Raw genomic sequence first — 18,215 nt, forward strand, 5'->3', positions numbered from 1 at the left:
CCAATTAAAAAATTTAAACTAGAATTGTTTTTCATTAAAAAAATTTTATAATACATCCATACTATTGGATATTATTCAGTGATAAAAAGAAATGGGCTATCAAGCCAGGAAAAGATATGGAGGGCCTTAAATGAATACTGCTAAGTGAAGAAGCCAGTCTGAAAAGGTTACATACTGTATGACTCCAATTGTATGACATTCTGTAAAAGTAAAACTTCAGAGACAGTAAAAAAGATCAGTGGATGCCAAGGGTGGGGGGCAGGAGGAAGGCTGAATGGGTAGAGCACAGAGGATTTTTAGGGTAGTGAAACTACTCTGCTTGATACTATAATGGCAGATACAGGACATGGAGTAGTCAAAACCCATAGAACTGTACAACACAAAGAGTGATCCCTAATGCAAAGCTTGGCCTTCGTTAATAAAGATGTATCAATATTGATTCATCAACTGTGACAAATGCACTACATTAATGGCAGGTGTTAATCATAGGGGAAACTGAGTGAGCAGGAGAGAGTATATGGGAACGGCTCTATGACATCTGCTTAATTTTATGTAAACTTAAAACGCCTCTAAAAAATAAAGCCTATGATTTTTTTAAATGTATGTGCATATATGTACACGTACACACACACACACACATATTCTCTTTGCACCCAGCAAAGGCCTTACACATTGAAGGTGCTCAATGAAGTACTACAGCTACTGCCTCAGGAGTCAAGAGCTCAAGCTCTGGAGTGGGCAGATTAGCTTCTGATTCTAGCTCTACCATATTCTAGCTGTGTGGCCTTATTTACCCAAGTCACCTCTTCAGCCTCAGTTTCACCGTCTGCAAAATGGAAGAAAACCACAGCATTTCTTCCTAGGGCTGTTGTGAAGATCAATTTTTTTAAAATGCACGTAAAATGCTTAGCATTGCGCCTAATGTCAAAGAAATGCTCAAAAATGTTAGTGGCCGCTCTAACGGTAAGATGATTGTTCACAGAATGACTGATTTGGCACTTCAGGTTCCAAGGTTACTCCACCACCAGCATGATCTATAATATTCCAAAAGGACCCCCAAATTCTCAACTCCAACCTATCCCACTTTGAACACAATCCACATTGCCTGAGCCCGTACACCTCAGACGTCCTTTGGCCCCCAGTGCTGTTTTCCCCCTGGCTCAGCCTTGCAAGTCCAGGCCCCGGAACGCGCCCCCCCTCCCTGCCCCTCCCTATTCCGCGCGGACCCCGTTCCCACTCAGCCCCCTCCCCGCCTCCTCCCCAGACCCTGGCCTAATTGTCTGCACTTCTTTCCTTCTGCGAAGCTCCTACCCAGATACTCGTAGTCCGGTAGGGCTAGGCGCTCCGGACTCAGCATCCTTGGACCAGGGTAGCTTCCAAGCTCTAGCTCCCCGGCTTCCGGAACCCAGGTCGCCGGCTCCCTTCCGTTGCCAGGGCAACCACGGGGCGAGAGAAGGCGGGAGGTGGAGGGGGTGTCACGCAAACAGTCTCCGTATCGCAACCCCAAGCTGGCCACACCGGTTCCGGAAGCCGTCGCTTCACGGCGGTCGAGGTTTCTTAGGACTGCCATTCTTGAGGAGTTGGTTTTAGAGGAATTTGAGGTGGAGCGTTCTTTGGAATCTCTCACATTTCCCGGTGTTGAAAAATTATTGTCAGCCCTCCGCAGCCGCAGTTTCTGAATTTCATAACTATGGTTCCTACTTTGTACAGCTGTTACCCTAACTCACAATAATAGCTCCCACCCCGAAATTCCCATAAACATTTCATGTCCCATGACCTATTTTTATCTCTTTATTATTTACTGTCTTAAATTGCTACCGAGTGCTTTTCACAGGCGTATGTTTTGGGTGCATCTTAAGGGCAGGGATGTGTCTTTCTGCCCATGTCCAGGCTGGACACGCAGAAGGTGGTATTAAATCCTCTACAGTTCCTCTCAAATTCCTCTTTATCTTTAGTCCCTCCTTCTGCCCCTATCCCTTACTATTTGATATCCTCCTCCCCGCCTGTATTTCTTTTTTCCTACTAAGACACTTCACTTCTTGAGGGGATGGGGTGCACAAAGGAGGGCACTATTAGATTTTTTTCTTCATATGCCTTATTGCTCACTTCTCTTTTCACGAAGGGAGAGTATTAATTGGTATTTAACTTCCCAGATCTCCAGATATTTCTTTTTCTTTCTCCCCACTCCCCAAAACAGATTAGTGACCTGTAGTTCCTGTCACAGTTGAAACCTAATAGAAAAAGCCACTCTATCCTCACTTTTTAATTTTTGTGTAAAAGAAAGAAGGAGGAAAGACAAGAAGGAAAAAAGAAATGAAGGAAAGAAGGAAGAAAAGAAAAATCATGCTATTAGAGGAATGACAGTAAAACTAGCGGACCACCTACACTGGGAGGAAAGGGAAAGAGGAGCTTCTTCTCTTTGTGTCGGTTGTCTATTCTTAGTCTTCTCCCGCAGGAGCTTCAAACCTCCTAATTCTCCCTTTCCCTTAAAATTGTATATGTCTTATTTCTAGGCTCCCATGAGTCACTCTGAGTTTGGCTGTGGTAAGGTTAAAGGGACAGAGCCAAACTAGGAGCAGCATTTATCTCGAGGTAATGAATTCACTAATTTGGTATTTAATGTCAAGTCCTGAAAATTTAATAAAAATATTTGCTTTTTTCCTCCTTTTCTTCCTCCACTCTTGCTTCTCGACCCATCCCATTGCTGCCCCCCCCACCCCACTGCAGCTTGAGGGTATGGAATTTTCATAACTTTCACACCTGTGGCTTATAACTATATTAATAAAGTAATGGGATAGTAATTATTAAGGCCTACAATTTCATTTTATTTCCAAGCAACCTGAAGCTATTTGCAGATCATTTTATTTGTCCTCATAAAAACTTTCTAAGGCACTTCCTTTTTTTAAGCAGGGAAACTGAGGCACAGGTCAGGAAAATGACTTGTCTAGTATCATCCAGCCAATCGGTGGGAGAGCTACAACTGGATCTCAGCTATCCCAACCTCCAGGCTAGTGGTCTGACCACTAAACCACACAGCCTCTTTTTTAAGGGTTTGTTGGCTTGGTTTTTATTTATTTATTTTTACTTTTGCTCTCCCCTGCCAGCAACTGGAAGCTCCCAGATAAAAGAAGAGAATTTCAAGTCCAGGCTGAACGTTTGACATCCTCTCATTTGTGGAGCATTATCCTGGGACTTGGAGGGTGCTGCTGCTGGGATCTGTGTGGTGGAGCTGGGAACCAGCCCCAAGAATATAGCTTTGTTTGGGCATTAACCCATTTGCGGTTATAATAATGATAAGTTTCAGCACCAGTGGCGCCCGACTGTTAATGACTCAAAGAAAGCTAAATAAGAACAAGATGTCATCTCTGGAGCAATTTGTAGCTTTTTCCTACAGCTCCATCCCTTCCATAAAAATTCTGAGGACCCATATATTTAAAGTCAGTCTTCCACTCTTAATGTCTTCAACAGTCTATTGAGGAAGAAAAAGGTAGGAGGTTGCTAGACTAAGGCTTCAAGAAAATTTGAGGTTGCATAGAAATAACAGGTAGCCTTACGTTACTGACTGCTTACATTTTTCTTCTTTATCCTTTTATATATTCTCAAAATTTTTCTATAATAGGCATGTATTATAATTTGAAAACAAACAGTAAATGACTTGAAATTCTTTAAAATATATATATATATATATATATATATATATTTTTTTTTTTTTTTTAAGTAGGCTCCACACCCAGCCAGCAAAGATCCCAATGCAAGGTTTAAACTCACAACCCTGAGCTCATGACCTGTGCTGAGATCAAGAGTTGGATGCTTAATTGTTTGAGCCACCCAGACACCCCTCTTTAAAATACTTTTAAAGCAGAAGTGATGACCTTCCAGATAGTATTTGTTTTTCCCAAGAAGGAACAGCTACTTTTAGATTTCTCTTCTGCCATAGAGTAAGTGGTAACAGATTTTGGCCACACCTCAGTGGCAGAGGAAACTTTTTAGTGAAACATACAGACAAGGGTCTTAAGAAGAGTGGAAATATACAGGCAATGTTAAAAGACAGGTGTAATTGTGACTCCCTTGAATGTTAAGGAAAGAAAAAATGTCAGCTTTCAATTTAGATAGGTTTTCAGATTCTTACATTATTATAATATATTTGAAAATGTTACCTAAACAAATAATCATCCAGGTAAACAACTAAGTCAGAAGATAACACCATAATCCTGAATATAAGCAAGTGATATGAAATTGATCAAAGCATAGGGAAGGTATGAGATGTTAAAGTCATTACCACAACATAAGGAACAGAAATATCAAGCTCAAAGCAATCAGAAAAACACCCACAAGAGAGGATATGTGGAGATGTCAGTTTATCAGATTATAATTCCTAATTATAAGAAGAAAATTAATAGACATCTCTGGCTCTGCAGAGGACCTATAAAGAGATTGATAGGGAAGAAATTTCTCCCTGAAATTGAACACTCCAGGAAAGCAAACGTGAAGATACTAAATAGTTTTAAACTTCAAGGAAACAATAAGGAAAGAAAAAATGCAGGCTGAATTATTGCTACAAAATAGGTTCAAGAAACTAGGACAAGCTTTTATCGACTCATCAAGCAGAAAAGATGCTAAAGGCAAAGTAGCTACTAAGAAATGCAGGTCATGAAATTCATGCTGAGCTCCTGGGCTCTTCTTAAAAGACTCATATTCCATAAAAGCAAAGCAGAAACTAAGTGTGATGCCAGTGTATGGGATTAACATGTTTAAAGTAAAAAATGCTATTTACAGACAAGTCATTTTGAACTGCTACAGGCCAACAACCCAGCGATTTGGGAGAATTTGCAAAGAAAAAAGAAATGTTCACAAACTCTTAGTTAAAAATAACTAATGCATTACAAGAAAGTGGTTAAGAGGACATGGCTTAAACTGAACCAGAGCTCAAAGGTGATTACAGACGTGTACCTTCTTGTTATATTTTCAAATGCTGTAGAAAGAGTTGGGAATTATACTTTCATACAGTTTGAAAGGGAAAAAGATTTTCTGATCCTTCTTGGTAGCCCACAAAAATTAGCTCTGCCTTCCTCTGTCCTCGAGTATGCACCTTGATAAGCATTTATGTCATTAAAAAAGATTGTTTGTTTGAACTCTCCTACTAGATTGTGAGTTCCTTGAAGGCAGAGACAGTGTTCATTCATCTTTAAATTTCTTAGTGCCTAATAGAATAAAGCCTTGTTAAATAGATTTATTTTCCCCTCTAGGTTAAAAGCCTAGAAAATGAAGTCCATCCAATCCATAGGATTTATGGTTGCTTCATAGGAACCAATTCATGAAATAAATTCATTAAACAAAAAGGCCAGCAAAATGCAAGACATCATCGAGAAGGGCATTAAAAATCAAATAGAGGGGCGCCTGGCTGGCTCAGTTGGAAGAACATGCGACTCTTGATCTTGGGGTCATGAGTTCGAGCTCCATGTTGGGTGGAGTTTACTTAAATAAATAAACTTAAAAAAAAATCAAACAAAGCATCGGCATATCCTTCCTAGATCTAAATACTGTGTGTGAGAGATCACCATGTGTTAAGAATGCCCAGAAAAAGAAGGAACTAGCTCAACAAAAGGCATACAGATAATGCTGCATGTGGACAAGGTAAGAGACTAGTTCAGGAGGATGAGAGGGAATATGCTAAGAATCATTAAGTAAACTTAGGATATGAATTGGAACTTCCCAACCTTTAGAATCTTAGGACAAAAAGCTGCAGTCTCTGCATCTATCCCCCCCCCTCCAGCCATCCCTAGATTGTTACAAGAGTTTATTGTTCTAAAACTCAAATCTGACCACATTACTTCCTTACTTTAAAAGTGTGGCTGAGTCACCATTACTAGGATGAAGCAAAATTCCTAAACATGCAGACAATGTACATCTCTTCACAATCTGATCCCAACCTACTTTTCGAGCCACCTTGCCATTCACTCTTCCCTGCGTACCAGCCATACTTTCCTACCCATTATTCCCAAACATACTGAGCTCTTTCCCACCGCCTTGCTTTGGTATAAGCTCTTCTTTCTGCCTAGAATGTACCTCTCCCACATTTTCTGCCTAGTAAACTCTTACATATCCTATAAGACCTAGGATAAATGCCATGACCTTGGGAAACCTTATCTACCTACCTAAATAAAATAGGATAAAGGCAGTGAGAGAGAACAAGGCAACTTTAGGGTGATAAGATGGGGTTTCTCTGAGGCTCGGATGCTGAGCTGAGACCAGCCATGGGAGGGTCTGGGGAAACAGTATTCTAAGTAAAGAAGACAGCTCGTGCAAAAATTGGAAGAAATGCTAGCATGTTGCAGAGCTGAAAGAAAGCCAGTGTGGCCAGAGCAGAATGAGTAAGGGGAGAAGTGGTCAAAGTAATAGGCAAAGGCCAAGTCATGAAGGACCTTGAAGGCCACATGAGAAGCACGGATATTATTCCAAGTGCAATAGGAAACCATCAGAAAGTTTTAAGCCCAGTAAGGACATGACCTGATTTATGTTTCTTAAGAAGTCACTTTGGTTGCTGTGCATATAGAGAATGAATTATAAAAGGGCAAGTGTGAAAACAGACAAACCACTTCCATAGATTCTTGATTCATGTTTGTTATTAAATGAGTGTTTATTCATTGATCCATTTGTTTATCCACCATTCTAAATTTATCTTTGCTGCTGAAATAAACAAGATATACTCAAATATTTGCTGCAAAGGCTCTACTTATATATGCCAGATGTGTGAATATCAAGCTTTCAGGAGATAAAAATGTGCTTAGAAAGTCTCGCTTTCCAGGGTGTGCCCCAAGTTAGGCCAGGGAACTGAATCAGCCACTGTACCCCAGCCCCTGATGTGAGTACCACTGCTGAACTGGAACAAGAAAAGTATTGGCACTAGAAATGGTGGTGAAGGGTTTGTGATTAAAGAAAATGCCAATCAGACTCTTTCCTTATACTTTCATTTTTCCCCCACTCCCCAGTAGTAGCCCCCTGGACTTAGATAAAAGCATCCATTGTTAAAAGTTAATGATACTTTCCCATAAATCCTCTGGACTCTTTCCTGGCTCAGGGCCTTTGCAGATGCTATTCCTTCTGCCTCCACTCCCAGCCTGATGACTCTTACTCAGCTTAAGTGTCAGTGCCACTGACAGGCCTTCCTTGAATCCCCAAATCTAAATCAAATCTCTCCTTTCATAGAACTCAGTAATTTTCCTTGAATGTCCCTATCATTTATAGCTTTAAATTCATTTGTGGAATCATTCTTTCAATGCCTCTGCATACCTGTGTCCCCTCCCAACTCCAACCATCAGACTGTAAGTTCCAGGAACCCAATATATCTGTTTACCACTGCCTCTTCCTTGCCTGGAACATAATATGCCCTTAATAAATACTTACTGAGTGAACAAATACTGGAAATAGGCCTCCCTAGGCAGAAGTGGCAGGTGTAGGACTCCTTTAGCTGTGCTTTTTCTTGTTTTTCCTTCTATAGATTTAAGAACTCTTTCCCTCCACTGACACTGCGTTAACAAGGTGATTCTGGAGAGTAGATAGAGCAATTCTTTGTAGACTTATGTTAATCTTTTTTTTTTAGATTTATTTATTTATTTGAGAGAGAGAGAGAGCTTGAGTGGGAGGGGCAGTGGGAGAGGGAGAGGGAATCTCAAGCGGACTCTGTGCTGAGCTTGGAGCCTGACACGGGGCTTGATCTCACAACCCTGAGATCACGACCTGAGCCAAAATCGAGAGTCAGATGCTTAACTGACTGAGTCACCCAGGTGCCCCTCATGTTCTTAATCTTTTAAAGCAGGGTCTCTCAACCTCAGTACTATTAAAATGTGGAGCTGGATAATTCTTGGTTATATCATTCTTTGTGGGGAGGGATGTCCTGCTCATGGGAGGATGTTTAGCAGCTTCCTTGGAGTCTACCCATTCACTGCCAATAGCACCTACTCCCAAGACTGTCTCTTGGGATTGCCCCAGGTCTGCAAAATCACTCCTGATTGAGAACCACTGTTTTAAAGTGTAAAACTTCAGGCCTGTTACTCTTTCAGGTGGATTATGTCTAGAAATTCAGGTTGTTGAATGATGCCTAGGTTATAAGAGAATTCTTCCAACCCAACCAGATCAAAATAGTGCCCATTTCTATCTGGTTTCTGTAGCACTCCCTGTGTTTCCTTTGAAAAGGCCATTAGTGATGGTCTAATTCAGGGCAATATTCTGATCTTGGAAACGCAGTTCCCTGGTCTGTCCTAGAAGGATGAAGGAAGGGGTGGTGTTTCTGGGGATACTAATGCCTCTGAGACCCCTCCGGAATTGGCAGTCCCCTACAACTTTTCTAGGGGCATTTCCCAAAGGACAATAAAAGGGAGACAAACAGCCCATTCTGGCACGCTTTTCAGGATCTCTCACTCCAAACAAGAAAGTCTGAGAGGCCTGGTAAAAATAAATATGGCTTAGCACTCCTGGCATAAGAGCAGTTTCTGACAGCCAAGACTTAACTCACCCTAGGGGGTGACCCAGGCAGGGACTATGCACGAAGTTCCTTTCTACCCATTGATATTCCCAATGACTCACAGCAGCCAGGGATGGCTCTGTGCACCAGAACCGTACTGAACCACGGAGGAGGAGGCCTTGGGATGCACACACAAAATGCAGTCTCTTGAGCCTGAGTCAGACGGGGACAGCCAGCCTCCCCCTTCCTCCTCAATCCCAGAAAAACAACATAAATCATGCCTTCTGGAAGGAAACCTATCCTTTGTATACAGATGTTTATAAATTCTTAATCCCCTGACATTGAAAGTATGGTGACTGCCTGTCCTGGATTTTTTGGGACAAATGTATTCATTATACCACATGTCCTTAGTTTTCATGTGGAAAAAATATGGTCTCCGGAATAGTTAAGATCTTTCTCAACAGGTCAAAAGGCATGAACAGCATGTATCGAAACTCTGAGACCAGCCCAAGGCCGCATCACAAACATTGTGGGGGTGAGGGAGATGGGTGTTAGAATCAGCTTCCACTTTTCACTTCTTGGATTTTAGGCTAAGGTGACGGAGGTCATCAAGGTCGACTGCCTTTCCTAGCAGTACGATCTCGTAATCCTGACCTGACTCGACTGCCGCCTTCAGTCAGCAAGAAGAACTACACACAGAGAAAATGCCTCCGTATTAGTTACCATGGTGATGCTGGTTCAACCACATTTCATCTGTGTAAAAATTTCAGGCAGAACAGTATAGAGAAGTACTGGCTAAAGGAGTTAACACTTCACTTTTTGTTGTTGTTGTTGTTGCTGTTGCAAAGTTCATGTTAGTTTTGGCCAAAAATGATAATATGAAGTGAAAGCCTTTTGCAACATTGAAAACAAGCAAGGATGAAATGTCAACCTCGCCATTGGAGAAATCTCCTAATATCCACTTTGCACTATACCAAATTGCTCTCCCCTCAGCTGACGTGGAGCATTTGGGTCTTCCTGACTCTATTTACTACTAAGAAGAAAGTGGTTTAATGAGATTGCAGAAGATCCAAAGCCAGGGAATGTCGGCATACCAGCTTGGAGGGAAAGCTGATAATAGAACCCTAAGGAAGCTGGGGGCTTGGACAAAAGTAACAAGATAAGATTCAACCAAAAAACAAAATTAACTCATTATGAATACACTTTGGGGAGAGCATAGGCCACGAAGCTAAGACAAGCGAGGAGTTTATAATTTTCTTCAGTAACCCGAAAGTTAAATACTGCTGTTAAGGCCCCACAGACGGAAGCCTAGAGGAGGCTCCGGTCTCTGGGAAAGTGCAACTACAAGTAAAGACTTACTTCCTTACCCCCTTCCTTCCTTGCCAGGATCAGAAAGTCAAAGAAGGTGAAAAGGCTAACAACGCTGATTTACAAAGACAGCAAGGAGGAACTATGTCTGGATCAATTCTGGACGTCTGAGCTGGGGCGACAGGACCCAGACAACCACCTCAGGAAATGAGTAAATGAAAAGGGGAGGTCGTGGAATTATTTAGCCCTAGAACAACGCTGCCTAGACCGGGGTGGGGGTGGAGCAAGAAAAAAATCTCAGAAAAGGAATTTTGACAGTGAGAATGCTAGTTAAGATACAGCACTCCAGGCCCCCTGATGTCCCTTGTTTGATGTTAATAAAGACCTAGGAGGATTATGCATTAGCAAGCCTTGCGTATTCTGAGACATCAATAAAGTCTGGACTTGGGCTGGTAGGGGGGCCGGGGTCACGTCCCCGCGACTTGGGTCAGCCCGGGTACTCCTCTCTGGCACAGAGTGAGAGGCATCGAGAGAGTTGCCGCTGGGATAATGTTTTAAGTTAGGGACATTTGAGCAGTAGTAATGGGGACACGGAGGGGGGCTCTCTCTCGAGGACTCCGAATGTGGGGGTGGCCTGAAGAACGGGGCCAGTGCAACAGGCGCTGGCGGGTGGGGGCCGGGGACCGGGGGGCGGGGGCCGAGGGCGGGAAGGGGCCGGCCCGGCGCTGGGGGCGGGACCAGGCGCGGTGGCGGTGGCGGGGGCTGCGGCGCGGGGGGCGGGGCGGCCTGGCCCGGGACACCCCCCTCCCGGTCCCCTGGCGGGGCGGCTTCGGCTCCGGCAGCACTGGAGGCAGCAGCGGCCGGAGGGCGACTTGCGGGACGCGCCGGCCGCCGCGGACCGGGACGCTTCCCCTCCGGGACCCTGCTCCGACTCCCTCCGCCGCGCCGTCCGGCGGGAGCCGGCGGGACCCCCGGCCGACAGGGAGCGCCGGCGGCGGCCGCAGCACCATGAGGCGGCCGTGGGGCGCGCTGCTCCTTGGCGCCCTGCTCTGCGCACACGGTAAGCGGCGCCGCCGTGCCTGCGCCGCCCGGCCCGCCGGGAAAGTTTGTCCGTGGGTCCGGCCGCAGCAGGACTCACCTCCCGAAAACCGGGCGGCGCGGGCTGGGGCCTGAGACCCCGCGCCCTCACTCCAAGCAGTAGCCCTGAGCGTGCGTGCAGAGGAGAGAAGCAGGAGGTCCCCCGACTCTTCCAGCCCGAGAGAGGCGGCCGTGGAGGAGCTCTCCCGCTCGGATCTGGGCCGGGCTCAGGGAAGATCCCAGGCGCCCGCTCGCCTTCCCTCGCCGCTCTTTGAAGAACTGGGGGCTGCTTCCCTTTCAGGTTAAGACAGGGTCTCTGTGTCCTTGGTACGAATGAATGTGTGCGAAGAAAGGGAGGCGGGGAAGGATGGTCGCTAAACCATAAATTGTAAAAAGCCCTCTTTGCAGGGACCGGGGGTCTGGAGCGGATTCCCGGAGCGGGGCTCCAGTGGAATCGGAATGCTTGTGTTCTGGGGATTCCCCTACTCGGGGAACAGTTCCTCGGACTCCAGACCTTGCTCCCACCGAGGGTCTTTGGGTACTGCATGCTCGCAGCATCTCCCCTTAGTGGTGTTTTGGGTTCCCTCTCCTGGCTTCGACCAATCAGCTTTGGCCCTGGATCCTTCCCGGTGGGGTGGGGGGGGGGGGGAGACCGGGTTGGAAAAGAAGCAGAGGAGGGACACAGGGAAGAAACTGCTGGAAGGCTCCCGCAGATCCGTCCTACCCGGAGTAGTGGGGCGGGGGGGCGGGTATCGCCGAACATCAGAAGGCAGCCTCCGGGTCCGCGCGGTGACCCTCGGGGGAGCTGGACGGATGGCAGCAGAACTGCTGCTTCATCTGCTCCTTATTAATAACTTGTTTGGTGCCCGTACGCAACTGTTGTGTGTGATTAGGGCTCCAGTGGAATCTGTTTCTCCGCAGTCGCCTAGCACCGAGGGTGTACCCCGTGATTTAGCAGCTTCCTCTAGTTTGTGCCCAAAGATCAAAGAATTTTGATCTCTGAACCCCAACCCGATTCAGCCGGGGCGAGGGGATCCGAATCTTCTCATTCTCGCAGCCGGGAGGAGGGGGTGGGGTTCGGAACGGAGGGGTCTCTAGACCCTGGGCCTGGCTTGCACCGGTTCTTTCTTTAGCGTGCGGGAGCTCGTGTGGAAATAGTGGGGATTTCGGAACTTGCCTGGCAGGGCGTGGAGATGCCTGGGCACTCGTTTTAAAGATTGGTTTACCTCCCAAATCCAAAACAGAGTTCTCGTGTCTGTTATTTAAACTACCCGTGGGTTTTAAACTTTTTCCATGCTCTCTTTAACGCCGACTTGAGCTCTTTCTGTCCGCTCTCCGCTCTTCCCCTCCGCGTAGTAGCCTGGCCGAGCCACGTTCCTCCTCGCACTGTGCTCTCCCCCTCCCGGGCTCTCTCCTAGAAGGTTATTTGTAGCCTCTTTGGCGTGTCGGGACAGCGGCCCTACTGGGGTAGGAATGTAGCTGCTCTTCCCACCACATGGGCCCCTTAAAGGGACAGCTATGCTTTTTGGGGGGTTTCCCCCTTCGGGCTGCAAGAGAAGGGGATGGAACTTTCCTCTCGGCCCCCTGGAGGAAGTTTTGAAAAAGATCAAGGGAAATGGCACGGCACTGGGAAAAAAGGAAAGGAAAGAAAAAAAAAAAGGCTAAAACGGATACCAACAAAACCAGAGAGGAGATTGTCGCCTTCTGCCCTAGGGAAAGGGGAGCTGGAAGGTTCTGGGCTGAGACTGGCCAAGAGGCTTTTATTGTTCTAGAGCTGTCAAAACTGCATATACTACATCTGCACTGAGAATGGAGGTAGAAAGTTGTGTATATTTAATGCTTCACAGAGAAAGGATGGGAGGCTTCTTGATAACTCTTTTGGGTTCTTTTTTTTTTTTTTTAAGATTATTTATTTATTTATTTGACGGAGAGATAGAAGCACAACAGGCAGAGAGGCAGGCAGAGGGAGAGGGAGAAGCAGGCGCTCCGCTGAGCAGGGATCCCGATGTGGGACTCGATCCCAGGACGCTGGGATCATGACCCGAGCCGAAGGCAGCCGCTTAACTGACTGAGCCACCCAGGTGCCCCTCTTTTGGGTTCTTTTTAAGGATAAAAACTTTTTTAAAAGATTTTATTTATTTATTTGAGAGAGAGCACAAACAGGGGGAGGAGCAGAGGCAGAGGGAGAAGCAGGCTCCGTGCTGAGCAGGGAGCCCCTTGCTGGGCTCTATCCCAGGCCCCTGAGATCATGACCTGAGCTGAAGGCAGACCCTTAACCCATTGAGCCACCCAGGCGCCCTGGGGACAAAAAGTTTAATAGAAACTTCTGAGCATGGGAGACTTTCTGTGTGCGTGTGTAAGGACACTCAGGGGCAGGAAGATCTGAACTTCTCCTAGCCTGATACTGAACCATCCTTGGAGGTCTGGGGTGTGGGGGGAAAGGACAGATTCATGGTTCACCAATGAGCCTGAGCAATTGCTCAACCAGAAATATCACCAAGAAGGTCCTCAACACTATGTTCCAGGGGCTCATGGAGAAGACAGTGTTTTATAGTATGGATGCAATACACTAAGGTTTAAGGTGCTTATTTGGATGCTGCTAGTCCTGTGGGCTTTTCCTAGAGCCTATGTGTTTGGCCTGAACCTACATAACACTCCAACCTTAAAGATTTTGTTAGGAAACTTGATTGCTGTTGATAGCCCTGGGTATCTTTCTCCTGAGGGTTGAGGTGAGGCCTCAGAGAGTCTACCACCATTGGAAGAGTAGAAACCATGTTTATCTTGGAGATCTCTTCCAGGTAAGCAAAAAGTCGAAAATTCTGCCCAGGTGCTTAAGTAGATAGAAGGCTATTTCTGAGGTTGAGTGCAAAAGAGTAGAGCTGAGACTGATCTCCTTTCCATCTGGCTGTTGGCATGGTGCTTGATTGACCTTGTCCCTGATCTTGTTGGACTTGTGAAAGATGCTTGGCTTGTCACTGATTTTGGATTTCCTCTTCTATCCCCTCTTGAATATCAGATAACATCTTTGGGACTGGCACATGGTATTAAGAATGACAGGTGCAAGGGAACCAGTCTGGCTATGTCTGATACAGAACGTGTTGGGCATGTCCATCTTCTGGGCCAGCAAAGAACACAGAAGGTCACAGAGGACAGGGTATTTTATAGGTCTTTGCTCACTCTTTCTACTGATTGGCTGATAATCTTGGTCCCTAAGAAGAGGAAAAATAGGAAGGATTGGCTATGTTGCTTCTCCTTTGAAGAGAAGGTCAATACCAGGGGCTTCCTGGATAGGGAATTTCAGGGACTACTTTAAGAAGAAGACTTGTCTTTTTTAATGACTGAGCATATCTCATAATTATGAGACAGTTCCATGCCCTTGGTTGAGTAAGTCTATTAGAGCCTGTTACAACCACAATCTCTACATTCCTTGATGAAGCCTAGCCACAGGTTTGCCATAGTTGCCTAGCCATGGGACATCTGGGCCCCAGACTGTGTCTGGATTACCATCTCATCTTCAGCAGGGGAAGTCCTTCTCCCCTTCTCAGCATGGTGGGATTCCGTGTCCCAGGAAAGACTTCCTACGGACTGGCTGGCTGGACTGGCTGGCTGGCAGGGCCCGGGTTTGGCCCTATAAATAGCTCTGATGAATGCCTGTGCTTGCCGCTCTCCATCCAGCTTAGAGCTGACAGGGTCAGGTTCTTTCTCCCAGATACACTCAGGAGCATTCCCTAAACTGGGCTCTGCACCCATTCATTTGTTCATTCATTCAGCAAACAGACATTTGCCAAGCACTTACCTTAACCACCATGTACATAGCTCGGTGATTAAGCAGCGCAGGCATCCCTGGGTTTGAATCCTGGCTTGGGCACTTCTTGTGACCCTGTGCAAAACACTTAATCTCCCTGAACTTCAGGATTCTTATCTGTAAATGGGGGGAGAGCTGGAGTAGTAATAAATTATCATGTGAGAATATTGTAAAAATTAAATGAGATAATAGTATATTCAAACCATTCAACATAGGCTACTCCGTTACTGCAGGCTTGGATAAATGTTAGCTGTTTGTTAGCAAGTTTGCCTAAGTAGATTAAACATGGTTCTTACCTTTGGACTATGGGAGCCGGGTAAACAAATCATTGTACTGTAGTGGCATGCGTTAAAATGGAAGGTCAGCCCTTCATTCATTTCAGCTGGTTTTTTGCTTTTCTCTTTTAAAGATCTTGCCCCTTCTTCCCACCCCACATTGAAAACCTAATGAAACCTAAGCATAGTTCCCCTCCTGCCCATACTTCCAGAAAGGGGATCTGTTAAGCTATGCCATGAAGTCTAGGGAGCCCACACCACCTTAGTTCTCCTGGGAGAGGTCCTGGGAGATGGGGTTTTCCTCTGGGAGGTTCCTGGTTAAAAGCTCTGTGCTCAGGGATGAGGCCAGGGATCTCACTCTAAGGATGCCGTGACCTGGGGTGAGAGGTGTTGGCTGAGGTCTCTTGTAGCTGGAACAGTTTAGAATTCCAAGCTCTCCCTCCCACTGGCCTGGGAAAGGAGTCAGTCCCCAGAGCTCATAAGGTAGTAATTGCCCCAATTTGGGGGCTGGGCCATTGCAGTGCCGCCTTTCTTCATGACTACCGTCTTCAATCAGGAATCCTGTCAGTGTGCAGGGATGATTGATGTGGGTCTCAAGCCCATGACTCACCCCCACCCCCAGCCCCCAGCTCCTCCACCCCAAAGTTTGACCCCTGTTGTCTCTTTGTTTCTTCCTTTTAAGTTGGTGCCAGTGATGTGATGTTTTTGGGGGCTGCAGAAAGTTGACCGTAACCAAGAGCAGCCGGTAAGGAGCTGATTCGCTGGCCTTCCTGGCGGTTGGTTGACTCCATTTTCTGTTCTGCATTTTTGATTTAGCAAGAAGCAAACATCTTAGGTGCCCTTGGGCACCTCTTTACGCCCTTCCGAGCAAACTTCATTCTTTCACTGCACTTAGGCATTCCCGTAGCTGAGTGGATTGACTATAAGCGTCCCTAACACTCATTCCCCTGCTCATTCAGGTCAGAGTGAGGCAGGGCAGGGCTCTGCCTGAGACCCAGCTGGGGAAAGCCTTGCTGGGACTTGCTGCAAGCCCTGACTTGGCCTACGGGAGCTCTCCCCTCACCTCTGCACAGAGCCAAGGATCTGAGCTGGGAGCAAAGCCGGAAACAAAAGACTGGGAGCAAACCTCCCATCTGGCTGGGAGGCAGCGACACAAAGGTGCTGCTGCATAATTTATCAGCAGAGGTTTTCTGGGGCGGTGAGGCTCTGGGCCCGTGAGGCTCTGGGCCCAGGGCAGAGTCTTTTTGGAGGAGAGGGACTCTCCTCCTGTCTGGGTATAGGCTCAGGCAGGTACTGAGTAGGATACTGGGAAAGACACCTGATCAGCACATGAAATAAAGCTTGGAGATCATAAATGCCTCTTCAAGCTCAGCAGCTCCATTTCCTGCCAGGCCTACAGGGCGGGGGTGGGAGAGGCGCTCCAAATGTTCCTTCGGTTGGCCTCAGTCTTGGGAGCCTGCCTGCCACCACCTTTTCGGCATGAATGAGGACAAGAGATAGCTTCTCTGTTGGGTCAACTACACCCTTCTGGTGACCAAACACAGACGCGAGGTTATAATATCCATAAGCCTAGCAAATAAGAAAGGGGAGTTCTTTCCTTCTCTCTCCACTCCCCCAACCCTCCCACTCCTCAGGCAGTTTAAACAAGAAATTTCAACTACAGGTTCAGAGAAGGGGTAAAAGCAAATGGTTCTAATATGCATCTCCCCCAAATAAGAATTTCTGCTCTTCTGGGAAGAATCAATGGTAACCATTTTTTACATCGCAAACTGGGACATGTGGTCTAAATAATATAGAGTTACTATATATATTTTAGTTAACATTTAAATCTTTTGCTACCTCCCTGGCACTGGGGTATTTATGGTATATTACCACATTTACTGCTCACAGTGTCCTGATGAGGTAGGTACTGTTAGGTTCCTGTCTTACAGATAAGAAACTAAGGCTCAGAGCAGTTTGTCACACAGCTAGTGAGTAACTGGCCCAGGATTTGAACCCAGAGCCTAAGCTTTTAAGCCTCTAACCCATACAACTCCTTAGTATGGAATATTTTATATCCAAGCTATAACAAAAGATCTAGGTTGGGACTATCTATATTATGTCTTAGATTGACTTCCCCTCTGTTTTCAGTCTTCATCCTCTCACGGATTCTCGATGCATGAAGAATAGCTTCTCCGTGCTTTTGACAGAGGGAGGCTTTATTTATTTATTTAGAGGTGGGGGCAGAAGCAGAGGGAGAGAGAGAATCTCAAGCAGGCTCCACGCCCAGCATGGAGCCCGACACCAGGCTCGATCTCACAACCCTGAGATCATGACCTGAGCCAAAATCGAGAGTCAGAGGCTTAACCAGCTGAGCCGCCCAGGCGCCCCAGAGTGAGGCTTTAAAAAGCTCCCAGGAGGAGAGATGAGGTTTGTTGCTTTTGTGAAGCCATGTATTACTGTGTGGACCTTGTGTTTTGAGAGGTAGGGGGAGAGGAAAGCAGTATTTTGAGCAGCCCCTCACAAAGCACAGCCACATTCAAGCCCCGTTGGATTTGTGAAATCTGTTGACTGAGCTGCTGGGTAGGGTAAGTAGACTTTTGAGGACCTGCATGGAGACAGCCTAGTATCATAGCTATGTTACTGGGTTGAGAGAGAGGACATATCTAGGTGAAGATGATGGGGACTAATAACAACAACAGTAATAGCTCCTTACTGTATAGTTCATATGTATTATTTCACTTAAACGGCCCAGCAACCCTGTGAAAGAAGTAGTATTATTACCCCCATTTTACAATAGAGGAAGCTAATCCAATTCTGAATTGCTCTGTGATTTAGGTTCTGAATGCTCTTTTCTATACTTGCCTCCTAGGAATTGGTTGATGATAAACGAAGCAAGGATAGAGGATACTATGAGCCAGGAGCTCCTCCAGAGAAAGGCACTGATGCAGGACTCTTGCCACAGTACCCTCGTCCCTCTCTTCCTGTCCTCATTCATGCCACCAGCTTAACCCTTGGAGGGGGGCACTGCAGCTTGGGCCACAGTAAGGTTTTTAGATACCTTGAGCCCTGAAATAGTGGGGCTTAATAGTCATGGGGTGGCTGGATAAGACGGTTCTGGGTGAGTCAAATTCTATCAGAGTAATAGCAAGAGCTGTTGTTCACTGAGAGCCTAGTATGTGCCAGGCATTATGCTAAGTGCTTTTTATGAATTAACTAATTTAATTCTAATAACGTCCATGTGAGGTAGGGGCTATGCTTAACCTGATTTTCCTGATGAACAACTAGGGTATAAAGAGATTTAAATAAT

General features: G+C 46.2%; 2 protein-coding genes across 2 annotated transcripts in view; one reads left to right on the forward strand and one right to left on the reverse strand.

The window, feature by feature from the left end:
* The window catches only part of CSTPP1 (centriolar satellite-associated tubulin polyglutamylase complex regulator 1), a 187,082-nt gene extending 185,710 nt beyond the window's left edge, over positions 1-1,372 (reverse strand). The window contains exon 1 of the mRNA XM_028111075.2: positions 1,312-1,372. Within this exon, the coding sequence (XP_027966876.1) occupies positions 1,312-1,357 (46 nt within the window). The 5' untranslated portion in view covers positions 1,358-1,372. The remainder of the gene's footprint in view (positions 1-1,311) is intronic.
* Positions 1,373-10,639: 9,267 nt separating this feature from the next.
* Positions 10,640-18,215, forward strand: part of LRP4 (LDL receptor related protein 4) — a 48,011-nt gene continuing 40,435 nt past the window's right edge. Inside the window, exon 1 of the mRNA XM_028111084.2 lies at positions 10,640-10,829. Coding sequence (XP_027966885.2) covers positions 10,778-10,829 — 52 coding nt within the window. The 5' untranslated portion in view covers positions 10,640-10,777. The remainder of the gene's footprint in view (positions 10,830-18,215) is intronic.

The sequence above is a fragment of the Eumetopias jubatus genome, unplaced genomic scaffold (assembly GCF_037043125.1).
Source record: "Eumetopias jubatus isolate StellerSeaLion01/CBP00866 unplaced genomic scaffold, mEumJub1_p1.0 scaffold_13, whole genome shotgun sequence".
Classification (NCBI taxonomy): Eukaryota; Metazoa; Chordata; class Mammalia; order Carnivora; family Otariidae; genus Eumetopias; species Eumetopias jubatus.